The sequence below is a fragment of the Tyto alba genome, unplaced genomic scaffold (genome assembly GCF_018691265.1).
Source record: "Tyto alba isolate M040663 unplaced genomic scaffold, T.alba_DEE_v4.0 Super-Scaffold_18, whole genome shotgun sequence".
Taxonomy (NCBI): Eukaryota; Metazoa; Chordata; class Aves; order Strigiformes; family Tytonidae; genus Tyto; species Tyto alba.
The window spans coordinates 22,991,847-23,010,331 of record NW_024881280.1 but is presented as its reverse complement, the minus strand read 5'-3'; the positions used below and the strand labels follow the sequence as shown (position 1 = coordinate 23,010,331).

General features: G+C 40.0%; 1 protein-coding gene across 4 annotated transcripts in view; it reads right to left on the bottom strand.

Annotated features, from left to right (window-relative positions):
* Positions 1-18,394, bottom strand: part of LIN52 (lin-52 DREAM MuvB core complex component) — a 66,331-nt gene extending 47,937 nt beyond the window's left edge. For 2 of the 4 annotated variants that reach the window (XM_042791167.1, XM_033008647.2), the window contains exons 1-5: positions 18,245-18,391; positions 18,093-18,167; positions 17,865-17,902; positions 17,331-17,397; positions 16,248-16,331 (exon numbers count right to left, since the gene is read on the bottom strand). In XM_042791167.1, the coding sequence (XP_042647101.1) occupies positions 16,248-16,331; positions 17,331-17,397; positions 17,865-17,902; positions 18,093-18,167; positions 18,245-18,263 (283 nt within the window). In that variant the 5' untranslated portion in view covers positions 18,264-18,391. Of the gene's footprint in view, positions 1-16,247; positions 16,332-17,330; positions 17,398-17,864; positions 17,903-18,092; positions 18,168-18,244 lie in introns of all 4 variants that reach the window. The other 2 variants (XM_033008644.2, XM_033008646.2) reach the window with 2 other exon arrangements.
* Between the last annotated feature and the right edge of the window lie 91 nt (positions 18,395-18,485).

The window sequence follows — 18,485 nt, the reverse complement described above, 5'->3', positions numbered from 1 at the left end:
AAGATAAATCACAGGAAGATAACCGAACTATATCCTTTAGCTTTACTGTCAAGACTTACAACTGTGAAAAGCAGTAAACACAACACACAACTTTATTCTCCTCCTCATTGTGAACAAAAATTTCTGCAAGAATAAAATTTCTGAAAGAATAAACCCACCCATTTTCTCAGAACGAAAACCCATCAATACATAAAATTTTGGGACTGACAACTGAATTACAGCACACCAACCACAAGTTTGCTTCCATATTTTAAGAGCCTAAATTAAGCTCGTGACTTCCAGTGGTTAACTTTCTATGTGTTAATTTATCAGGCTTAATTATGATACGAGTTTGCAGTGTACTCAGGAAACAACAATCTCTTGGACACTTTAAAGAATCCACCAACAGCCTTCAAACATGCTTTCATGGGCAAGTATAAAGTAATGTTTTATTACCAAAATAAATTTCTAAGAGCCAGCACTTCACTGGAAGGGGGGGAGGTGAAGAACAAACTTGCAATGAATATCATGAGGAGGTAGTATGTTTACTCTGCTGGCAACGGCATTAAGCACCCTTTTTTGATCTCTAGCTAGAACTCGGAAAGCCACAGCAAAATCCTCCTGTACCAACAGAGACAATTCAAAATGCCTCAGCACCCAGAAAAATTCGCATTAGAATCAAGAGTTGGATTTAATAGCAAAGTAAGCAATAGGTATGCAGTAAATTCTCCATCACCATTGATTTGTTTTAGTGAAACAGGATTTTTTTTTTTTTTTTCTAAAAAAGACAGTTTTTAAACAAGGGAATTCAGGCAAGAAACTAATTCAAAAAAGCCTCCTAGCCACATGATGAAAATTTTTCTTGTGTCCTTCTAAACTGTACGTCTTTCCCACAGCTCAGGCTGGGTCTCATTTACAGGCTCCATTTCCTAGAGTGCCTTTTTAAGATGCTCCGAAAGAGTTGGAGAGAAGTGCTCTCTAAATTTTAGTCTTCTCAGAAGATTGCCCCTAGGTCTGAAACCAGATAGACCTACACTTACAGAGTAAGATACAAACAAGAGCAACAAAACACCGTTTCCAACACTTAAATCCATGAAGTGGGTGGAATGAATTAATATGATCTATTTTAACTTGTCCTGAATTTATTAAGTTTCACATTGACTTCAGAGTGGGCTGAACTGAGTCATTTAAAAGCAGAAATGAACCCAAAATGAGACACTGTCCAAAAAAATTAGGTTCATTCCCTTCCCCTCCCTGCACATTTCTGTCTTATCGTCCAACCTTGTACATCTGTTTCATAGTCTCATGATCAATTTACTATCAAAATCTGTGCCTCCAGCCAGTCTATCCTTTTATCTCTCCATTTTATGCAATTGGTAGGTATCTGGTAAATATACACTTCCAAGCACCTTCAACAACCAGGATGAAGAAAATGTTTTCCATTTGGCAAGGTCTCCCCTTTCCTAAGTCTTTTCCAAGCTCTCCCTCTTGGTCACTCAGGTTTGTGACTAAACCCATTCCCTCCTCACAGCTTCCTCAAGTAGTAGCAACATGAATTTCACTCTTCCTCTGTCCAAGCCAGCACTGAAACAGAGGAGACCTGTTATTTTCACTTTATAGACTCTCAGAAAAGACCAGCCTTATAAGTAGCGAAGCCACAAGAGCTCTCAGTCCAGTACAACAATATCACACCAGATCCAATTAATTTGTACATAAGAACCCCTTTTATAGCCATTAAAGTTAGATTTGTTTAATGAAAACAAACTGTATAGAAATGAATAAAAAAACCCCAGAGGAACAATAATGAAATCAGTCTAAAGAAATCTATAAGAGCAAATAAAGGCAAAGCAAAATTTGCAAGCAGATGAAGTCTTACTTTATGAGACTAAGGGATATAGCTGGGAGGGAAATGTAAGCTTTCATGCACTCACGTTTATTAGCTGTTTAATTAAAAATTGTATGACATTATATTGTTAAATTTAACAAGATCCTGAAGAAGTATTACATAAAATGTAGAAATAGGTATATTTTCAATAGATGAAGCTATAGAAGCGCCACGTTTCAGGGAATATACCAACTGCTGTTGGGGTGGGATGGCCAGAAACCTCCCTTTGCCTGCTCCTCTGCAGTTGTGCAGAACAGCAAGTAGCTCTTCACACTGACAAAGTCCACTGTCCGGGCAAGAAATTACAAGAGTACGGGTCTAATATAGCAGTTCTCATGGTCCCATTAAAAGTTGTTTCCTGAATTGATACAATGTTGTGATCTGTGCTATTACTTGCAGAAAACATTAGTTTAACCCAGGCAGTTTCATCTGCCAATCCCAACATAGCACTTAAAAAAAAAAGCTAACCCCAAACAACCAAAAAACACCCACCACGCACAAAAAGGCTATCCTGGAAGTCAGGAATATGATTCTCCATTACAGCTAATTTTATCTCAAGCCCACTGCTATATTCAACAAAGCATTTCTAAAGGAGAAAATTTTCAGAGAAGAAAAAAAAAAAAAAAAAAAAATCACTGTTTCACATAGATTGGTCACTTTTGTCCTAAACCCCCAAAAACTCATGGTCATAAACCCCAGTCCTGTTGGGACACAGCGATATGCTATGTTTTTACAAGATTTTTATTCTATTTTACATCCAGTTTCCAATGCCTAACAAAATGTAAATTACTATCATTACTTCCATGATATTTAATACCAGTGATCCTTCAATATTCTGAAATAAAGTCATTGCCTTATTTTATAATCAAGTACAATCTCCACACATCAAGTATTGGCATGATAGAAGACAGAGCTTATACATAAAAGAAAAGGTATGTTCAGGTGAAATCAATTGTACATGCCTGTGCAGAGACATCAAGCAGATCCACACCAAAACCAGAGGTGAGCAAGAACACACAGCCGTCCTCATTAGAAACACGTCAGGGCAGTAAACTACATGTGTAAACAAGGGTCATAGCAGAGTCCTCAGCTTTTTTTTCCCTCCCCCCATAAAATGTATATTTCTGCAGGAGATATATGGGAACTAGTTATGAAAGTCAAGCAATTAAAAGGCATTTCTGAGGTATTCATGGGACTGTACCAGCCACAAGTGCCTGACAGCTCTACGCGTGTGCAAGTCCCTGGAGAGCCATCACACTTCAATTACTATCACTAACATTAGTCATTATCAGGCTGGCTTCAGTCCCTGGGGAAGGCAGCTTGTGATGACAATATCCAGCCTCTCCTTGTAAAACAATTCATTAGGCAAAGCGGAACAGCTGGGGCAGCCACGTGGCGGTCTGCAGAGGGGCCGCCCCGCCAGGACCCCCAGCTCCCCTCTTCCTTTCGGAGAGGGGCAGCCACCGCCCCACGACAGCTGTAAAAGCCTCTGGGGACACTTCAGGTTTAATCAGAGCTCCTCATACTCAGGGGAAGCATTTGACTGCAAACTTAAACTAATGGCACTCAGAAGGTTACAACAATCATCAGATAAGAGGCTTTAGGGCATTTTTATCTTGTTCTAATGCTCACAAGTTAATGAGGCAATAAAAGACAGATACTATCAGACTTCGTCTAGCAACATTATACAGACAGGATGTTCAGAGCTGCATTTACTGGAGATGCAAGAGGTAAGGTGGTAAGTCCATTACTGATCTTACAGAAGACTTCATGCTCAGAAAAACTGAAACCACTCAATAAAGCAACAAAATGCTAGGAGATTTTTCACACGGCCTTGTATGCATTATCACCTGATCCAAAATAGAGAAAACCAAAAAGGAATATAGCAATACCCCACCAACACGTGTTCAGTCTGCTTGACAAATACACTGTATTTCCTTTCTCAAAGCACAAACACTGGCTGAACTAAACAGTGAGACTGATCCTTATGTACTGGGTAACTCGACTGCCCCTGAGCCAGCAGGGCAAATGTGCCACCACATAGGTATATAATCCCTGGTATTAGTATGGATACATAATAATACCTAACCTTTATGCTGCTTGCAAATAGAAATGTTTTTATATATAATGTCTGTAAATGGCTGAGAATAGCATTACTTTTTTTAGTTACCTTGCTTGGGTCCCCGCCTGAAGAGCACTTGATACTGGCATCTGTTTCATCACCACATTCTCATTTTACCTCTACTGATGGCACAATATTCTCATGAAGCCTTCCTGTGGTATATAACACCAAGCAGGGGACAACAATAAACAGCATACTGGAGAAGATACTTAAAAAACAGCATATAAAGCCTTTATTGTTAAAATCCGCCATTTTCCCCAATATCTTGCCAAAGAATGTTAACATGAACTTGACCTTACAGTTGGAGAAACAGGGAGGGACACATGAGAAGGCAAGCAGAACAGTGGTGGTTCCAGAAACTGAACTAAGGTCTCCAAAGTCATACTCCAGTGCAATTTTTATTAGGATCAGCTGACACTCTGCAAATAGGTCCAGCTACCCACACTGTGGAAGAAAATTCTCTCTTCAATCCTGCCAGAAGCCAAAATTTACAGGAATACATTTCAGACAGAGGTGATACAGGGGTAATCTTTCCAATAATTGTAAATACAGAGGAAATGTTCAATTAACACAGAAGAAGTTGAAAAGTTTTAACTGGATAAAGGTATAGACGGCAAAAGAATTTTCAATAATAAATACAGACCAGTTACAAAGGCTTGAGAGTCCCTGCCAGAGCATCTCCCAAGATTTGTTTGGCATTTTTGTGTTTTTAAACCGTAATGGAAAAATGCACATAACCTTATGCTTGATCAAACTTTTCCCCATCCTCAATTCCTCCACTGACAGTAGTCTACAAGTTATCCTGTCAGAATGAGAGTAGCAAAAAATAGGCTTCTGACAGTATAATGTAAGAACATTTTGTTTGTAGCCATGTTTCTTTCTGTGCCAAGCATGTGGCAGGTAGAAATGCTTTAATGTGACAGCCCATTCCTTTACTTTTGTGGCTAAAAGCTCTTCAGTCAAGCCCCACTGACCCCCTGCTTGTCTAGACAGACGATGGTGGTTTCACTGTTCATTTCAGTTAAGACACAAGAACCTCTGTGTATGTTGAGGATCATTCTCTTCCTCTGGTTAAAGAATGATATTGAATGGACTGTATCTCCCTATGCAGAAAAACCGGTTCCCCAGCCCAAGTTGCACAGACTTAAAATGGATGGAAGTATTTGGAGGTCCGTTCATCATCCCCCAAAATCATGAAAGCCATCACTGCAATACAAGAATCCTTACGTTTCTTGTTCCTAATCAGGCTGCTCACATGGAGACAGACCATGGAGTCGCACTGGAGATCTGCTCAAAGCTCATAAGCTGAACCAACTGTTTGGGGAATGGCGGCTTTGAATTAACTTATAGGAAGGATCCTGGATCACAGAATCATTGAATCCCTGGACGAACTGAGTTACAAGGGCTCAGGAGATCTCCTACTCAAAGTAAGAGTGATTATGGGGTCAGATCATGTTGCTTAAGGCTTTTTTCAGTCAGGTCTGGAAAACCTCTAAGAACAGACACTGCACAAGCACCCTGGTGGTTCCACAACGTGTTCCACTGCTTGACTGACCAATGCTAATATTGCAGATGTCCTCACAAAGCACAAATTACTGCTTTGAGTATCATACCAAAAATCCCACAAAAGCTAACGGTGATGGATTAGAGGTTGTCACAATCTTCGAAGCAGTTTGGTCAGTCACTCTCCAGATTAACCAGTTCTCTTCCTCTTCTTCCCCACTAACACTGAAAAGGCTCCCTTCCTTTAACCACAGGAAGTATCTAGATCAGCCTTCACTATCAACATAAACCCAACTCTTTTCCAGAAAGGATCAAACTATTGGAGCATGTCTTCCTACTATTGAACAAACTACAGGAGCCAATGGGGACTTTCAGAAGAGACATTTCTAGAAAGGAATACCAGTGAATAACACAAATATTTTGTGGGGTTTTTTTGTCTGTTTGGGTTTTGGTTTGTTTTAATAAAGTAATACCTCCTGGTTGAAATCCCTTTTAGAGCTGACCTCTGTTTTAACAAACTAGGTGTGGGGATGTAGATAAGGAGAGGAAGAGGGAAGAGGAAAGAAGACAGATATTTCAATAAAGATTAGGTAAAAAGCATCTAGTAACTCAGGTTTTATTTAGAATGTTGGTGTTGCATTGAGCATCACTCATTAAGATCAACAGCAGTTTTAAGAGCACAGTTATCTGCCAGCTATTGGGCCACTTAGCATGCGGTCCTTTATACATAACTTTGGAAACTCAGTTACCAGAGCTAGATGAGCCCTGTCTAACACTCAAAAAGCTCCTCTTTGTATTTCCTACATCAGGTTCCAGAATGAACAACAGTGCAATGGCAGATACCATCTTAGCATTTCTAACACTCCTACATCTATGTACATTTAAAAGCTATCTACACAATCACAGAGTTTACATTGCTTATGATAATCTCCCTTCTGTAAAAGGGGTCCAGCAAAATTAGAAAAATTCAGTCAGCTGCATTTGGAACTCTCAATGCATACCTGACATAATGGAAATTTGGGTTTTTACTGTTACTTTGAATACTCAAAAATAATTCAATGAGAAAATACCTGCCTTCTTACTGTGACAAAAAATTAGTCACAGACAAAAAAAAAATCCAACCCAAACTATATAATCTAACAAAAGGAAATTCCACATACAAAAATATCAACAACAGGTAAACAGAAAATAAAAACAAAGGGAAACTGCAGAAGTTTGAACTTCTGACTCATTTAGGAGACTTTTAGAGATTTTCCCTTTTCTCAAACTTCAACAGTATAAACCTCCTGCAGCAAGCAGACTCATCAGTGCCTGGAGACTGGGGTGCTGTATTAGTATTCGCCCACGAAATCTACAGTGGCACCTTCCCCTCAGCATAAGGGAGGTGGAAGAAGGCAAAGATGCAGAAATTTCTTGAAGCTTAGAGAAATATTTATTCTGCTTTACCAGCAGACAGAGAACACCCTAAGGATCCATGCAGTATTTTTTCCATATATGACAGTTACCTAGATACAGCATTTGTTTTATGGTAAGAATGCACAATTTATGCATATGGGTAGTATCACATTTGATATCATCAGTAGACTGTATCTCCCTGATTTTGTATTTAAGAACAGTCTGGACCTGCTTTTTTTTTTTGCACGTAGAGGGCAACTCAACCACACACCCACTTATTTTAAAAAAACAATGGCAGTCAAGGTCCAGACTCAATTTCTACCCTCACCACTGCAACCTAATCTCCCAGCAAGTTAATGCAAATCAAAGCGAACACTTCTCTGACACTGGTAGCAGAGCGTGTTCCTCTCCCAAGAGAGACCTGTAAAACAGGACAGTCACTGACAGCAGTACAATTACTGACACAGATACAGACTTTATGGACATGTTTATCTCTGCTGTAAATCCACACTCTCTCTCCACTCCGATTCATGAGTCATAAAGAAATTGCAGATAATGAAAAAGTTGGAGAAATTTACAGCGTGTCGGAAACCTCAGACAGCCAGAAGAAATTAAAGAGCTGACTGAGGATAAATCACACAGGTACAATTAAAACTTCCTATACCTTCTTCACTTCCAAACTGGAGCACAAGCCAATGGAGATGATGAAAAGTTGAGGTCATGACTCCTCTGACTGTAATCATTTCTTAACTACCTACATGTCAAAATTAGCCAATTCACAGATCACGTATGAATGGCAATTTCAAGGCAGCATTCTTATGTCTCACTCTTCCAGCGGGAGCTGCCCCGGAAGAATCCTGCCTGTAAATAAGCCAACCAGTAAGCAGTATAAGGAAAGGTGATTTCCTCATCCCTCTGCAGATGTAGAGTATCTCTTACCATAGTGCTGTACATTAAAATGAAGAAGCAGATCTACAGTGTGGGAGGAAGGTATAAAGAGAATCGGGACAAAGGCCAAGGTTTCACATGGAAATCATAGCAGCTTGGACATGACAGTGACAGGGCCATATAAACACCTTAATGGGCAACGTAAGTGTTCTTTTCACCTCTCTGAAACAATCAAATAAGGACCAAGAATTACTATGAATGTAAACTGAAAACAACCTCCATATTTTTTCCTACTAAGGAAAACAAAAACAATCATTTCAGCTGATTGTATAGTTCTTGAAAAACTCTGTGATCATTTCCTAACCCACAGATGAACCATCCAAAATGTGAGACATTTACTGGGAGAAGTTTACTAACTCTGCTAAGTAAATCCTTAAGCTAACTGCATATTACAGAAATCCAGTGTCCAAAGAGCATAATTTTGTTGTCCAGCTATAAAATTCTGCCTTCAAGCTTTGAAGCACATGAAGTATACTATTTCACATAAAGTCCTTGCCAAACACAGTACTAAATAACAAAATAAGGGAGAAATATGCTTTCAGGCAAAACTGAAACATGATGAAGATTCATTCAGCAAGGCAGAGAATGTAGAAACTAACAAAGAAAAAAACAGTTGCTACAAAGAAAATCCTAAGCAAAGCAGAAATAATTGAAGTACATGCACCTCAAGCTGCTTCCTCCTATGCAGGAGGGCTCACCTTGCAAGAGTAAATAAACTGTGTATTTTCAGTTTAAAGACATAATGAGTGCTAGACTTGGCATGCAATGTCCTCCTCTAAGTCCAGCATACTTCAAACAACGTGATTCCAAAACATACTTTCTTCCTTCTTGTTTCACACTAACACAAACACACTGGGGCTAGAAGCATTATACTTCTGTAGGTGAGAGCTTTTAATAAACAAAAAGTGAGCTTCCTCCTTACTCTTTTGTCAGCAGTCAAGATGTTAAGTACATTACTATATCTTTCTAATAACTGGCACTGAAATTCCTGCTGTGGGATCAACATTTTGATCCACATCATGTTAGCCTTTCACTTTCCTTCTCCTAAAGTCAGTTCTCTTCTCCAGCTCCACCACAACACTTTAGATAGCCTATCTCTCCAAGGAAATAAGGAAAGAGCTCATGTTCAGGAAATAATCTGCTCTTCTACATAGATTCCAAAACCTCATTTTGGCTAACAAGAAACCGTAAGAATCTAGTTCACTTTTTCATGCAACTTCCCAGACTGCAGAGAGTGGATATACAGCTTTTATTAAAATGGACCAACGAGAGATTTCAGAAGACGCTAGGAGACAGTCACCCCACTGACACCCTGAATATTAAAACACTCTTTACTTACACATAACTGTTGATATATTGATTTCCTGCAACTGTAAGAATCTGAAACATTTTGTTACAAACAAAAGAAATACAGACCAGAAAAGGCACTAGGCAACTGTACTGCAGGAAGTGGGGGCATGTTCACAAATGTAAAGTAAGACTTCTGAGCTTAAAAAGCCTGTGTTGATGGACTCATGACTAAAGAAAAAGCAGTTATGGTCACGAAATATTTTTATCTGATCAATTACATCATTGATATAAGCTTGTTCGGGTACAAAGGCCAGGTGTTTTGCATAGAGCCTTAACACTGCATGTTGGTACTACACCTAGACACTCCTACAAAAGACAATCCATTATAGAAAAGGAAACAGATGTTTCAGTAAGAGAATACATTGTCATCTCTCCTTTCCTTACTTTGATTCTAATTCAGCAATTTACACAAAGTTCAAGTTTAATAACTGTCATGCTATTTTTTAGTTTAATAGATAATATGAGTTCAGTCCACTAAAGATGGAGCCCCTGATTTAAACATATCCTACCTACAACCAGCACCACAAAAGGGGAAAAAAAAAAACAAACAAAACCAAACCAAACAAACCACAAACCTTAAAACTAATTAAATGAGTGAATTCACAGTCAACCATGTAGGGAAAAGCTATCCTGGCTTTGAAATTATCTAGGTCAAGAGTAACCTGCAAGAATCACAGGCAGAACTAAGTATATATGTTTCAAAATATGCTACAGTTAAATCCTGCTGAAGGAAGAAGAGGGAAGCGCTCTACAGCTCCAAACCTACAAAAAAGCTGAACTTGCAGGCAAGAGATCACTATAGACAGCATTTATCTGAGAGAAATGAAAAACCAAAGACTACCAATCTGAGAAAAAGTAGTGATTTGTAAATAGCTTGGAGTTCAGAAGGACCCCCTTTATGATTATCCAGAAATTTCAGAGGCTGCTGAGGCTGCAGAGGACTACAATTCACAACCAAGGACAGTTTAACTTGGGAGCAAGGTAGCTGTTCCTCATTCACATGCCCATCCGTCTCTTGCTGTCTCTGGAAGGGTCTCTCCATTACAGGGACACTTCAGTGATTTCTGGTGGCAGCTGTTTAACTACCATGCAGTTTAACCTATTACTAAAATAAATAAATAAGCAAAAAAACACCACTGTCAAACAAAAGATCCTTCCAACCCACCACCGTGACTCTGACATGCCAATGACAAACGCCTATAGAAGCGCGTAAGAGCAGGGAAGCACATAGCTGCACCTGCCTGGTAATCTCTCACAGCTTTCTGCATTTCCAAGATTTCCAAGCCACCGGTGACTTCTGTGTGGTCAGACACCCTCGATGGATTTATCTTCCAATAATTTGTCTCATTTATTGAGCGAGATAAACTCCCTGCCCACAACCTCCAGCAGTGATGAGCTCTGACTTTAATGCGCAGCACAAGTATCTCCTCATGTCTGTCCTGACATGCTATTTTATTCTCTCTGGCTCCCGTACTATGGGAAACGGTGAAGAGTCATTCCCTATTCACACTTCCTCTGCATTAATCAGTTTTACAGATCTTTTTCACATGCTGCACCAGTTGTCTCTCTCCAGGCTAAAAACTCCCAGTCATTTACTCATTCTTCATATGAAGGAAAACTATCACCGACTGACTAAACCCTGGCTGACTTCCTTTATCAGTCTGTGGTGCTAAAAGATGGTCAACTTTTTGCATCAAATAGCTCTTCCATTGTACCCTTGGTATTTAATTTGCTTGAACATATATGGAAAATAAGTCAGTGTTACAAAGAAAATAGGGGCAAAGTTGCTAGAAGTCCAGTGAAAGCCGGAACACACAAAACCACAGGGGATGACACATAGGGACACTCGGTTGCATGTGTTCACTGTCTCACTGCTCTTGAAGGAGTGTGAGGATTTGACATTGGAAAATATAGTTACTCTTACATTCTTAGTTTTACAGGAGGAAAAGCACAAAACAGCTTCAACTCCAAATAAAAATTTAATCTAAGAGAGCAGATTAGCAAAAGTCACTGCCAGGGAAACTATAAATGTTATTCACATCTGTGGCATCAGTTATCCCACATATTCTAGTATTTTGGCAGGTGCTTTTGTGCAGTATCATTATCTCCACAAACATATCAAGGCTTAAAAAGAATAGGTTTTCCAGGAAGTCTTGCACTAGAGATATCGCTGAAGCTACACTGTGATAGCATAGCAGCTAGGTAATCTCTCCGTCATCAGTGAGATTTTATAAACATGGCTCTGATATCAGGTGTATATATATATATATATATATATATATATACAAACACACACACATTTTTCAGGACTTCTGAACCAGTATAGCAGGTGTTATCTAGAAAATATCAGAGATCCACAGGCGAGTAATAGCAGGGCCTTCAGAAAGTCCCTGAACAACCACATTCCTTCAGTGACATCATGCTTTTCCTGCTTCTCTATCCTACCTACTTACTTTTACACATAGCTTTGTTCCAAAGTTTAGAAAAAAAAAAAATATTTTTTTTTATTTAAGAAAAAACTATTTTTCTCTGTGTATGTAATAATCAGATACACATCTCTGTATATGTATATTCAAACGAATGACAGTGTAGATCTTTAACAGCTGCAATCAAGAATAATAAAAATCTCATCATCAAGCCAAGTTTGCTTACTAGCGACATATGTACTTCCCAGAGCTGCTAGCTCATGAAACCAAGACTTAAAAATCTCCTAAAGTCAACTTTGATTCAGTTGCTCTGAAAGCTGTAATGGGTCATACAAGTGAAAAAACAGAGCTAGGTATCTAAATTTGCAGTTATTTACACAAACTGTTTTGAAACTTTCTGTGGGCCACAAACATTGAGTCAGGATCTGTGACTGGGTTCCCAGGTAAGAACTACCTCCTTCTTGCTTGCCACATCAACTGGGATCTCCTCATTCTGCCGTGCTCACTATCCTGCTCCATGCAAAGCTGGAGGGACAGAAAGGAGGCGAAAACCCATAACAAGACAGTATGACTAACCTTTTTTTTTTTTCCCCCCAGACTTCTGCCAACAGAGATGAGACTTGCTGACTGGCTGCAGCTCACACTCAGCAGTAATATTGTTCTTCCCAAAGTCACCCTAACCACATGAACAATTGAAAATAGGTGTGTTGAGCCCTGTTCCTCCTCCCACCCTTACAATACCCACATTAACAGGGACAGTAAAATCCATACAAAACAGGATTTTTAATACTAAAAATGGTTTCAGTGTATTCTAGCCAATAAAATAACTTTTCAACAGAAGGAAAACAGATGCTCTAATGAGAGAACTGAAGCAAAAGAGAAAAGCAATAAGAAGCAAGAGGAGAGAGAATTTCACATAGCTTAAAAAGGGGGCAAGGAAAGCTGAGACCTCAGAAGGTGTTGAAAAATAATTTATTTTAAGAAGATTTTGTTATTATTGATACCAAGCCCTAAGCCTGTAAGCTGCTGGAGAACTTCAGAACCATCTTGTAGCAAAGAATAAATACACAAACCAGAGACCTAAGGATAGCCTATCCTTTAAGAGGAAAGTAAAAATAAAAACATTAATCATTGGTTCATGGTACAAAAATCTTGCTTCATTCAATGAAGGGTATTCTTTAGGTGAATTCTCTGCTAAGGAAAGGAAGAATATTCTGCCAGGAACAGACATGAGTGAACAAGAATCCACCTACTATTGTGCTAAGAGGAGAGCTGAAGAACAGATTCACCCTGATCACCTTGGAGATACTTTTTGATCCACAAGATCTTCAACATACATTATCAGCAAATTAAATGGTGCAAATAAGAAATTCTGATTTATGGAAGATAACCCATCTTTTATTGGCAGTTTAATGGCCTGCCGAAAAGGGAAATGAAAATACAGGAGATCATGCAGCCATCAGTCAGAAGTACGTTTTTAAAAAAGTGAGGTGCTCACTTATCCACTCGGTTAAAAAAAAAAATTACAAAGTTGTGAAATATCTGCCAAACAGAAGTATGTTTAAACTACAAAGGTAAAACACCACCAAAAATAAGCAATTTATCTGGTCTGAGTAAGAATTATATGTATTAGGCATTACTGAGGCTAGAAGAATTGGATGCATGGCTGGAAGTAACTGAACCCTCAGACAAAGAGCAGGGAACTGGCATTATCAAAAATAGAATTAACCATTTCAGTTGTCAAAGGTCTCCTGCACACTCTAAGACTGATGTGTTATCAGATGAAGCTACTGCAGTCTAAACAAGTGTGTGCTATACTGTTCAGAAATCATAACAGAGGCTAAGAAGCCTGACTCCTCATATGCCCATATAAAATACCAGAGGAAGCTCTGTATCTCAGTTCTCTAACAGTAAACATCACCTCTGAAGCTTCTAGTCGACTGTTTCTTAAACTTACTGTTACAATCCAAGCAGGGCAAGTCTATCCAGCTCAATGACAAAAACCCAAAAACTTCCACAGAACTCTGCACTAAATAAGATATAATGATTTAAATCACATAAGAACACACAGCTTAAAGTGCGGATCAGTGAAATAACAGTGACTGTAAAACTGGCTACTTTTAAAAGCAGAGGACAACTGTAAATCAAACCAGATGTCTAACAAGCTGGAAAGGAAATGTAAGTTGAATTAAATTGTTAATATATGATTCACAGAGCCATGCAGCATTCAACAAAATAGCCAGGGTTACAGAAATTAAAGGTAACCCCCATGGGGAAAAAGAGGGGAGAAAGTTGGTTGTAAAGAACAGACATCTGTGGGAAGTGAGAAACCAAAAGAGGAACTGAGAAATCCATGGCCAAAAAGTTAGGGACAGCAGGAATTATACATAAGAATGTGGAATCCAGATAACAGTATTCAGCTGCTCCTAGATGAAAACATCAAGGATAGACAAACCATTCAATACATTTGCTCTAAAGTTGTCAAGACAGCTCACTTATATAGACAAAAGAGTAAGATGGTTCATATGAATTTAAGAAATAAAGCATGTAATGCAGTAATTATTAATTTATCAAACTACATCATGTCAAATCAATTGCTCAGATTTAAATTTTAGGGTTGCAGTACTTGAATAAACTTTTCAAAAGATACACAGTCCCACACGTCACTTTGCCTAATGACTTCTAATGCAAAATTAACATGAAATGTGCTGTAAACTGGTTCAATAACAGACCTCACAACATAACTACAAAGTCACCCAAAAGATACATTTGCCACAAAGTGCTGCAGGAATCACTCCGGTCCTGCACAGCATTTTATCAATAGCTTGCATGAAAAGAGAAGTCTTTGAAAATGCTCTATGAAGCAGAATTGTTTCTCACATCCTGTACAGATAAAATGTTTGAGAATACTGTAAAAAAAAAAGACAGTGCACATTCAGAACATGAAATGTGTCACAAAAAACAACCTTGGGAGGAAGAACTTCAGATCATGACTGAAACAGTTTCATGAAAAAGCAGCAAGACTTCTCTGGGAAGCCTCATGGTGCCATCTAGAGGAGACTGGTCAGCAGAGGTTTTAATGATGGTTTTGATAGCCAGTTTCAATTAACAATCAAATCAAAAAGGGACTATTAAATTTCAATACACAAAGATATAACCAAATCCAATACCTCTGGACCAAAACCACAAGGCCTTTAACTTTAATGACCAGATCTTTAGGATTTTTCTTCTTGTTCTCTCACTTATCTAAGTCTGTAAGAGAAAAGAACTTAGAGACAGTATTGAGAAGCTCTGTTCAAACTCCACATCTAATTTTCTGTGAAAATTTCCTAAGATAAATGTACATTATGACATACAAAGCATTCAAGGTATAGCCAAGAGGAAAACAGACTTCAGTGACAAGAAGTTAAACATAGAGAGCTTTCATAAAGCTTGAAAATTCAAGACTTCAGTTATTTCAACATTCACTCACTTCGTCTTCTTCCGGTATTTATTTGTTCTCAGTAAAAATAAACAGAAATGCATGCAACAAATACTGCTAAGGAAACAACCACCTTGTTAGCTTTAATGTAACTCAGGCTCTGCTTAAACTCCATTTAGCAGGACAAAGCTGTCTGACATTTAAGCTTACATCTTAACTGAGAAAGCCAATCATCAGCCAGTCTTTGTATTTGACTCAGTTTTACATCGTGGTATGTTAACTTCTACTCCACTGCATGCTTTACACAGTCTTAACATGTTTGCACTGAAAGCAACATAAACTTGCAGGGAATGCGTTAAAACAGTGCTTAATGATCTGTCAACAGAAAAGCATTAGGATACCCTAGTTTTACAATGAGGAAGACTCTAAAGGTCTATTACTGCTTTTTGTTATCCAGTGAAAGGAAGGTGAAAGACCTGTAAGTTTTAAAACTTTTGGTGCTTTGTGTAGCCCAAGAGTAACTGCAACTAAGGTCTATGCCAGAGCAAAATTAGACAGAAAAAACTAAATGCGTCAGTATGTACAAGTAGCATTTAAAAGAAACACAACATGAACTCCTCAAAGCTCAATCAACCTGTTAACAACAGAGTCCTAAATGCGATGATGAAAGCAGCTGCTCCTTCAAAAAACTGATAAAACTTGGCTGTTTGTAAGTGGGATGACGGTCAACTTTAGTACTCAATGACATCTCCTCCTGCCATAACTGAGTGCAGAAAGAAGTAGCAGCTACAGCAGCAGAAAACAGTATGAACACTAAGTGATAGGAGAATTCTAAACACAAGTTAAAGTTTCATTGTGGAGGCAGCGCGTGCCACAAGTATTTTGAAAAACTGCTTAATTTCCCACTCAGATACAAAAGCTAAGTGACCTGATTTATCTAAGGCAATGTCAATAGAAATCTACGTGCCACTAAACAACACCAGATTGACACATGACTTCTTGTTATTTCTGCTAAGATGTTTCACCCATGCAGGTAGGTCATAAATTGGAGATGTAAGCTAGCTCTCTCACCCTGTTTTGAAAGGTAACTAACTGTGACTGTCAGTAAAAACTTGCCAAACCTGCCAACACACTTTTCCAGCTACAAATGTACCATGAGCATACGCTCTAGTGGGAAGATCTGCAATGCAGTCAGTCACATCCACATACAGCACTTACATTCATCCAGTCCCAGCTGGTAAGCCAGGTTCTGCAGGCCACGAACTTTTTCCATCAGGTTAGCTGTAGTGAGGCTCCCCAACTCTAAGAAGAGAGAAAAACATGAATTTTGACACTGTCTATAGCCCTCTAATGACAGTTTACCTGTTTACTACTCCATAGAGCACTTTCAAGTCATACTTCTGACAAGATCTATTTCCAGTGAACAGAATATGTTAGAAATTCAAGCTGATGCCACCCCTGATTTTAACATGAGAAAAGCCCATCTTTATTTATCGAAAAAGACAGCCACCCATCTGGTTCATACTGTAATCTGCCACCATTGCAATGAGCAACTTGCCCCATGTTTTGGAAGTCCTTGTAAATTCACATTTCTATGTGAATAAGCTACAAACAAAGTCTGCAAGGGAACAGGCTTACTATACATTAATAATGCATGTTTAAGCACATTTCTTGTAACAAGTTAATTTGTCCCACTTTCACTTTGTAACAGTTTATCTGGAATTTCCAACAGAGGCAGAACATGCTCAAGGGTGTTTACTGCAAACTAACAGATGTAACATGCCACAAATCCACATGCTAGCCAGTCCTTCTGTGATTTGCTCATACAGCCTTACCATTCAATTAGAGATCTTGGATCTATGAGTGAAAACACACACCCAGAGCACCTCTGAACAAGTCAATCAACAAGTCTAAGCAGCTCACCAAGTTTGATCAGCAGAGACCCACCAAGAAATTCATGACACTTAAAATACAGAAGACACCCACTATACTTACGCAGTGAGAGACAGATAAGTGAGGTAACTGAAATATATGTAACATTACACTGCTTCAACTAGTTCTCGCTTGCTTGTTTTGAAAAATCAGCCTGCCACTTACATCTGGGTATTCTCTCAGAGATAAATGGATTAATGAAAATATGTATCATTAACAAGATAAAGAGACTCCTGAGCTGGAGATTTTGCAAATGCGAGGGATAGAGATCTGAGGCCACAGGGCCACCTCCAGAACTTTTAAATAACAAGTACCAAACTCTCATCTGCTTCGGCAACCTTACTTCCTACCCACAATGTCCATACTCACCCTTTAACATATCGATATCATCATTTTCTAATTCAGCCATCCACTTGGGAGGAGAACTCGTAATAGGCTGTTTTGAAAAAAAATAAAGGTTCATATTCAGACAAGTGCACTTTAGAAAGAAGTCTGATCTTGTATTGAAAACTAAACTCACAACAAAAATAGGAGAGTTCCTGGTGCTCAGGAAAGATATTTTTGTTTAACCTTGTTTTCCATCTTCCCCTGGACTTGTTAGTGTTAAGAACGGCACACTACCACCCACAAGCCAAAATCAGTGCAGTTTGATAAAGTTTAAAACCTTTTACTTCTTCCAAGGTGTAATTCTCATTCCCAGTAAGTTGCATAAGGTATTAAAAAAAAAAAAAAAACAAAACAGAAGAGAGACATTAAATCCAAAAGGATTATGTTAACATAGACTGGAGCTATAATTGAGATACTTTTTATAGAACACGGACGTAAAGCCCACAAGAGAAAGCAGCAGATCTATCGCCACACGCGAAGGGGGGAATCGCGACGGGCGAAGCAGCGACCACTCACGCTTTTGAAGGAGGCGGCGAACTCGGCAACCCCGGGCACTGGGGAGAGAAAACGAAGGGCAGCGGTGGGTGAGCGCCTCCAGCGGCAGCACCCCAAGCCCCCGCCCGGCCCGTGAGGACCCAGCCCGGCCCGCGCAGCTGCCCGAGGAAGGGCAGGGCCGCGCCGCGGAGGGGACAGAGCTGCCCCGGCCCCCCAGCTGACAGGCGGCCGCGGGCCCGCCGAACTTACGCTGCTCGGGCCACAGGTCCGGGGAGGCGCGGTCCAGCTTCTCGAAGCTCAGCAGCGAGGCCTCCAGGTCGGCACCTAGAACAGAGAGGGGGTGAGGCACCGCGCCGGCGGCAGGCGGAACGGAGCGGCGCCGCCCGGCCTTCGCGCCTTACCGTCCCCGGGAGCCGCCATCTTGCCCGCCTCACGTGACGCGCCGCCGCGGCTCGCGGGACACCCCGCCGCCCCCCCCCCCCAGCACGTGACGCGCAGCCGAGCCCGAGGGGGAGCAGACCCGCCAGTCCGCGAGCCCCGAGTGTCGCTCTCGCCGCCGCCGTCAGGGGGTGGCGCGCGCGGCCAATCCCGGGCTCTGACGGGCGGTGCTAGCTGCCGCAGCCAATCCGCGGCCCGGCACGG